Source organism: Austrofundulus limnaeus, unplaced genomic scaffold, assembly GCF_001266775.1.
Source record: "Austrofundulus limnaeus strain Quisiro unplaced genomic scaffold, Austrofundulus_limnaeus-1.0 Scaffold411, whole genome shotgun sequence".
Taxonomy (NCBI): domain Eukaryota; kingdom Metazoa; phylum Chordata; class Actinopteri; order Cyprinodontiformes; family Rivulidae; genus Austrofundulus; species Austrofundulus limnaeus.
Window position 1 is genome coordinate 164,779 of NW_013952813.1, and position 8,143 is coordinate 172,921.

The window sequence follows — 8,143 nt, forward strand, 5'->3', positions numbered from 1 at the left end:
CAAGTCATGATGGGACATTGGTTCTTGCCACACATAGGAAAACAATCAGAAGCAGGTATCAGTCTATTTACTTCCAGGACAGAAAAATAGAAGGACTCAGAGCTATCTCTCATTCTCTGTCTTGCACTATCTATTTTTTTCTCTGTGTGATCTCTAAGTGATTATTGACTCATTTAACAAAAGACAGCCAAAGACAAAAAGGCAACAAAAGGTTATAGCTAAACCTTAGGCAGACATCTTTAATCCTGGTCCTCATGACCCCACTGTCCTGCATGTTTTAGCTGTTTCCCTGTCAATCGGGGAAGCAGGGAAACATGTAAAACATGCAGGACAGTGGTACAAAAAGAACAGGGTTGAAGACCTCTGCCTTAGAGTTAGTTACTTTGTAAGGAAACATGGTTTTACTGCAAGATCGAACTAATAAACATATTCTTATTTAGACTTGAACATTTATTTGCAAAGTAATAAATGCATACATCTTTAAGCTGGACCAAAATACAGACTTTTATTCAGCCACGGAGAATCAAACCGAACGACACATATTTGAACAGTTTCTTCTAGATTTAAGCCACTGCCCTGGGGCAAAGACATCATCTTGATAAGGAAAAGCCCTCCCTCCTTAAGTGACTCAATCCCTTGTACAACAGTTAATCTGATTACAAAAATTGTGTTTGTCTTTTGTTTGGTGATAGTGTGTGTTAACTAATCTGTCTCTTTTTCACACTCTGTTTTGAGTTGACCCGTGACACGCTCCTAAACAGAGGGCCCATCAATTAATCACAGTTTAATCATAGCACAAAAAGATATGTAATTTCACATTTAGATGATCAAAAATAGTCTAGATCTCTCTCTATAAAACAAGACTGTGTAGTGAAAATGAAGGGAGAACCAGAAATACAGTGTCTGCACTGTGTTACAATGTTTTTACCTGTTGGGGGTCCAAATCAGCTTCTGCTGATAAATACTTATTCCCCTTTAAAAAAAGGTGTTTGAGGTCTCATTTTAATCTTAGTACTGCTACAATGACTAGTTTAATAAATAAACAAAATTTTGTTTTTTTTTTTTTTGTGGGGGAACATGCAAAAGAGGGTTTGGAAAGTACTCAGATCACCCCACTAATGAATTACATTAAAAACACAACATTTCACTGAAGGGTTCAACGCTGCAGATCTGACGCACATTTTTGAATATTGTAAGAAACTCTCAGATGATTCTGCTTTGCTTCCACCTCTGTGCCACAATCTGCTCAGCTTGAGTGTGGCAATGTGAGACATAGGACTAGCAGGGGCTGTTGTTTCAGCGTTAGCTTGTGTTAAATGACAAATCATGTTCAGGACGAACACACAAGACATCATTATGTACTTACGTCACTGTCATCTGTAGATTTGTGATGAATCGGGACAGAACCTTTCTTCAGTCGAAGTCTTTGGGCAAATCCTGCCGTGTAACTGTTGGTAGTTTACAAAGGGGTCATTCCTGAATGGATTTGCACAAACTACAACTTTCTTTGGCAATATCCCAGGGACACTGCCATCAAAAATAAAATGAAGCCACTAGGTGATGCAGGTTATCGATTAATGAATTAATCTAAAGTTGACTGATCTTTTCGATCAACTAAAGATTAATTGATAAGCTGCCATTTTCTTAAAAACCTGAGATTTCACTTGAATCAAGAGGGTCTTTTCATAACATGAAGGGCTGATTTTTTACATGCTGAATTAAAAAAAAGACTCACATTATTGTATTTTAACAACTTGTTGTACCAGCTGTATTAAACAGTGACCAAATAAACAGAAATTCTACGCTCCAGAGGGTCACCTGCACCTCTTCATGCTGTCTCTTGAGGGGGCCCTCTGCTCTTCGCCTGCTGCAGCTCCCTCTCCTGAGCTCCCTTCACTCAATGCAGTCCCTCCAGTGTCCTTGTCTGGTCCATCATCCTCATCCTCCTTGTCTGGTCCATCAACAACATCCTTCTCTTTGGTTCCAATCTCTCCTGAGTTCCTGAGTCTCCTGGTCCATCTACATCTTCCGCTCCTGGTTTGTCCCCATGGTCAGTTCCCGAGCCTCCGAATCTCTGGTCCACAGCAGCATCTCCAGAGGCACCAGAGGCTTCAGTCTCTTCGATTCCTGAGCCTCCAGTCTCCCTGGGATCTTAGTCCGTGGTCCATATAAACACCCTCACCTGGTCAGTTTTCTGCTTCCAGTCCATCTACTTCCCCCTTGTTTCCTCATCTGTTCCTGAGTCTCTTGATTCCAAGGCTTCTTGTCCCACTGGTTTGTGGGCCTCAACCAGTTACTTCAGTCCATCTACGTTAATTTCAAATTGAAACTATTTTTTAAACCTTATTACCTTTTTCTTTTATGGTCTTAATTGTTATTAATTTTATTCATTATTAATTAAGTTGATTTTTCGACTTTTGTAAAAAAAAAAAATACCATCAAGACAAAGCTGATTTTCTTCATCATTGCGTATTTATGTGAATGAAAAGAGTTCCCTGCAATCTTACCATCTCACACTTCGGTGTATAAGAGTCTGATTTGTACAGGGTGAATAAATATTCATCAGTAAAAGCTGATGTGGAGCCCCAACAGTGTGGCAGAGTGCAGAAACAGTGTCACCCTTACTGCTTCTGTGCTCGTTCTCGCTACATAGATGACTGGGAGTGTTGTGTTTTTAGACAAAGGTAAAGGACAAAGTCTTGTGTCCAGCCAAAGTCAGCACACAACAGGAGACTCAGGAGTGAACATGACCTGATTGACTCAACGCATGCTTTTTAAAAAATTTCTGTCATGTTAACTCCACCAGCTTTCATTCATTTGTTGAGAATAGAAAAGATTAGAGTGAACTAAGATGTGAATGAGCAGCTGAAACAACACTTTGCCCTATCCTAACTGTGTGGAATTGGCTAAAAGATAAGGGAGAAATCGTTCCTGCTGATTGTACTTTGAGTGCGCAGTGGATATGTTCAAACCTGTGGGCTGTGTGTCTCTGTCTGTACTGCTCTGTTACAAGTGCAGAACATAAAGACCTTGTGTAATTGAATGTAGAGACAACACAGTCATTTAAAACAGTCATAAGCACCTCTAGTCAATAAAATAATTAAATGAGAAAAAGTATTTAAGAACATTAACTCTGTTTGTTTTGTTGTTTAAAAAATGATACAGTATAGATGATGGGAATAACCATATTAACTTCACAGCTTTGGATGCAGGACAAGCAGAGCTGTAAAGTCACCACCAGGGGGCAGCAGATACAGCAGGTCGTACGTCCTTTCTGATATTTGTCCTTCCCTGTTACTTCTACAAACATGAGCTCAGAAGGTATTTTTCCTTCACGCAGATAACATATTTATTAATAAAGAGAATGGCAACTGAGCTCAGTCAGAAATATGAACCATTTCATAGGTTAGAGACATTGGTTAAAAAAATAAATAGGAGTTTTAATACCACTTTTATAGTTTTTCTGTACCTAGAAAAAAAAACACTAGTGGAGTACAAAATATAAGGAACTCATGATCATATGTTGCATTGTATTTTATAATTATACTTTGATTTAATAGATCTTTATTTTGATAGAGATGGCCAACATTGAGTGTCTGAGTAGGTGGGATCCTTCCTAAATATAAATTTAAAATTACTAAAGCCTAAAAGTCCAGTGTGTTATTGGTGTGTGATTAGTGAGAGTAAATATACTTTCAAATATTCTGTGTTTTTATGTAAATAAGAAACATGTTAGGAGTCATATGACTTTACTTTACTTTACTTTACTAAATTTATTATGCTTAAATGAAATGGGACTGTGGTGCACTGAACTGGTTTGTATTTAAGTAAACCTGGATTTGTTTTAAACACTTCTTTGTGTGTATGGTCCTGATGTTACACTACCTTTGTAGTTAATTGGTATAATTTAATTAAAATAGACTGAAGTTAATTGAATATTTTGATGGTGTATATTATGGAGGACTGAATCTGACATAATTAAAAATAAAAGAAGAAATAAATGGGCTGGTAAATAAATAAATACACCTAAAATACACCAATTAAATAAAAAAGTAGAACTTTACCTCAAGTTTTATAATTTAATAATTTCATATTTAGTTTTCCAACTTAGTTCTAACAAATTATATATTTTAGCACAAAATTTATATTTTACAGTTTAAAAATATATATATTTCATTTTACTTGTAGATGCATTTGTGTCTACTAAATTATTATATTTAATAATTTTTATCAACAAAAGCATGATAAAGGCAAGGAGGAAAACACTTACCTGTGCCTTTGTTTTAAACTAAACTTTTAACTTTAAGCTAAACTAAGGCAGCACAATCATGCACAGTAGACCTGCTCCTTCCTGTCTGTTGACCAATAGGAGATGAGCTGACCCGGGAAGGACGGCCCACTTTATTTGCATAATGATGCAGAAATACATAAGGAAATGTAATTACAGGAAACAGAGAAACGTAAAAATAACTCATGGAAATATGAAGACTTGTGGAAATAAATTATTAAAAAATATTTGAATAGAAACATTTAGGAGACACAAATGGTTGTACAAGTAAAAGGAAAAAACAAAAATATATATTGTTCAACAGTAAAATTAAATTATGTGCTAAATTTTTAAATGTATTGGAACCAAGCTGGAAAAATAAAAATGAAAGTCAAATTATAAAACACAAGGTAAAGTTCTCCTTGTTTAACTTAATTGGTTCATTTTAGTGTATCTGTTTATTTATTGTTTCATTGATATATTTCTGCTTTTATTTCTAATTATGTCAGTTTCAGTCCTCCACAGTACACAGTATAACAACCAGCTGGTTAAAAAAGCAACATGTGCGGGGATAGCTTTAGTTTCTAATTCAGTCTTTTCAAGTGAAACTTTTTCTAATAATGCTTCCCCTAGTGGTCAACCTGTGACATTGCAGTCAATAAGCCCAGCCCTTTTTTTTACGTTAGAGATCTTCCACCAGTTTATTGCTCAGCTGCTTCTCTGTTCCTCTGTTAAAGAAAGTTGTAATCACCAATGAAGCACTTTCATTACATTTTAATCATATAATTAAATGATCAGCAATTCAGCATACATAAATATTCTTTGTTAATAAACACTGAATCAAATGCATAATTCTGTCAGAATGTTTTAGAACAGAATAGAAACAGCCTTTATTGTCCCGCGTGGGGAAATTCAGGTGTAGTAGCAGCAGCAGGTACATGCATCAATCCACAAAACAGTATGTTTCTCAATCGTAGCAAAAATAATAGAATTAAAGATAGTAACAATAAAAATAAACATATCAAAATAAAAACAAGAATAAGAATTACCGTACCAGACTATCAAGGTGAAATTAGATAAAAAGGAAAGTAAAAAGCAAGATACTGTGCAGAAAGACACACAATTTGTCAGAAGGGGTTTTTGGATTCAGGACCACTGAAGACAAAAACAGGTTCAAAAGGTTTATTATTTCACTGTTATGTGAGGAACCTCTGGACCCTCTGGGTAGCACACTCTTAACTGTAGGGAAGGAACAGGCAGGAGGCAGAGATCGGGAGACAGTGGGTCAACAACAAGAGATCAGGCATGGGCATAGATAAAGTGCTGGACATCTACTGGGCGAACCGTTCATTAATCTGGCAAAGGCTGAGTGAGGGACGGGAGCTTAAATAGGAGAGAGGACAGGTGAGGCAGATGAGGCTGATTGCTGTGGCACAGGTGAGGAGGAATGGAGTAATCAGAGGAGCTGAGCGAGAGTGACAGAGGGGCAGGAACAGATGCAGCCCAAAACATGACACAATTACAGGAAATAACAGTCATGACAGACTTGTGCAAATTGAGTCGAACTCAGGGGTGTGCAAATTGTTTCAGACTCAGTCATTAAGTCCAGTATAGGAAAAAACAGTGAATAGTTATTAGTATTATTGGTTATTTTTTGTGTAATGACTGCGAGGTAGAGTTGTTTTGATCACCTATGTCACCTTTCTGCATTTTTATCGGCTTTAACGAGTCTGAATAAAACATCTGGGGTTGTGGTTATTATCCAATTGTTTGCATGAGCTCTTTAGGGCTCTATGGGTTGTAATGGGGATATCTATGGATTCAATTTACATTTGGTTTCACATTGGTGCTGGGTTTGGTAGCTGAGTGAAACTCATTATTTTAATTCTTGATCCATCTCTGAAGTTGTTACAGGGCCCACTGCTGTCCAGCTAGGGTTGGTGGGAGTCTGTGACAATCAGAAAAACCTGTTCCCATATGGGGAGTATGATTTGTGTCAAGTACACTCTAAAAATGAAATGTTGGATTTACTTAACCATGTTATGTTACCTGTTTCCACTTGAGTTGAGTAAATTCAAAGCAACATGCTCATGTTCTTTGGTTAAAAAACTGGTATATTGCTTAGAATTTACTCACCTCAGTTAAGTGGAACCAGGTAACATAACATGGTTAAGTAAATACAGCATTTCATTTTTTTTCACAGTGTATTAAAATATGATTCACCTGAATACCAGGAAATAGGTTTCCTCACCAGAGAATTGTGCTGTAACAAGATGTACAATGCTACTTTCACTGTCAGTGGTCATAATGTTCTGGCTGATTGGTGGATCTTGGCAACAATAACAAATAAATAAAAATAATAATAAACCTTAATAAAATGTATTAATAACAATTATATAAATTATAATAATAATTAAAGTAATAATAATTCATAAAAATAAATTACATGAGTAATAAACTGAAACTATCAAAGACAGACTGGGTCTGGATCATTTTTGACACTATCATCACCAGACCCCAGTTAGCACAGCCATCACTACAGCAAACTCAGAGTTAAAACAGAATCAGAAAAACAAAATTCAAATTAAAATTTGGTGTAATTCTTTTCTTCTTCGAATATTATATCCAAGTCATCTCCTGTGTCATCCACACCTACAAAATAAAACCACAACAACAAAAATAATTAAATATTCTCAATCTGCATCGAGATGAACATTGTGTAGAACCTTTCAAGCTGTGAATTAAATCACTTCTTACCAAAGCAGTTCTGGACTCTTTCTGATCTTTGCAGCAGGAGTAACAGAAGACTAAACACCAACAGGACACCAAAGAAACCTCCAATCAAACTGCCTATAAGAACAACATTGCTGGCACCATTATCTGTTTTAAAATAAAAAAACAAACAAAGCAAAACATCAAAATAGTTACTTAAACTAGCAGCATGTAAAGGGATACTAGCAGGTATCCTATCCTATGATGTGATTTATTTGTTTATTTCTGTGACTAAATGAAGTAAATTTGACATTAGGAAATGTTAATATGTTTAATCACCATAAACATGGAGGACAGCAGAATTGACATTAGGATCGTCTGGTTGCTGACAGACCACCTTTGCTTCATTGTCAGAAAGTGAGGTTCCTTTGAGGGTCCAAATGGCCAACAGCTCGCCTTTCTTCACTTCACAGCTTCCGTACAGGGCCTAAGATTAAGATCAAAGACAGAAAAGGCCGGCATAAATTCAGCTGAGGTCACTCTGATTAATCATTTAAAAGAATATACATGTACATGGGAAGAGGTGCAGCTTGGATAAATGGTGGTCAGTAAGCACCATTATAGGTAAATCCAGGATAATGAATACTCTGATATATTTCTGACTAAGCTGGAATTTAGTCATGGCTGATAAACAAAGGGATGATGTAATGTGAGTCAAAACTTCCTACTGAAGACAAAATTTCCTTAGTGACCCACAGGGGTAAATAAAGCTGATAATCAACTCCTCACCTGGGGAATATCCTCCACTTTGCCATCAGGACAGGTGAGAATGTAGTTTCTGTGACTGCTGTAGTAGGTAAAGGTGAGGTTCTGAGATCCTTCAGGCACACCACACTGAAACGCCACAGGTTCGCCCACACTCACTGTGACGTCATTTGGGAGGGTCCAGTAGCTGGCAGCTCCTGGTTTGGGCATTACAGCTTTGGTGTTGTTGACCGGAGAGACCGTGGAGTTTTGTGCTGAAGCAAATATGGGTAAAGAAGACAAAGTGAGAAGTGATGATTTAATACAAACTGAATAGTTTCAATTCAGAATAAAATTAGATGATCTGAGACGTTCTTCAAAGCACCAGATTGTATTTAATGGCACTATTGAATATATATA

General features: G+C 36.6%; 1 protein-coding gene across 1 annotated transcript in view; it reads right to left on the bottom strand.

Annotated features, from left to right (window-relative positions):
• Positions 1-6,420: 6,420 nt before the first annotated feature.
• Positions 6,421-8,143, bottom strand: part of LOC106528899 (uncharacterized) — a 6,501-nt gene continuing 4,778 nt past the window's right edge. The window contains exons 3-6 of the mRNA XM_014024184.1: positions 7,769-7,998; positions 7,319-7,466; positions 7,025-7,147; positions 6,421-6,919 (exon numbers count right to left, since the gene is read on the bottom strand). Coding sequence (XP_013879638.1) covers positions 6,852-6,919; positions 7,025-7,147; positions 7,319-7,466; positions 7,769-7,998 — 569 coding nt within the window. The 3' untranslated portion in view covers positions 6,421-6,851. The remainder of the gene's footprint in view (positions 6,920-7,024; positions 7,148-7,318; positions 7,467-7,768; positions 7,999-8,143) is intronic.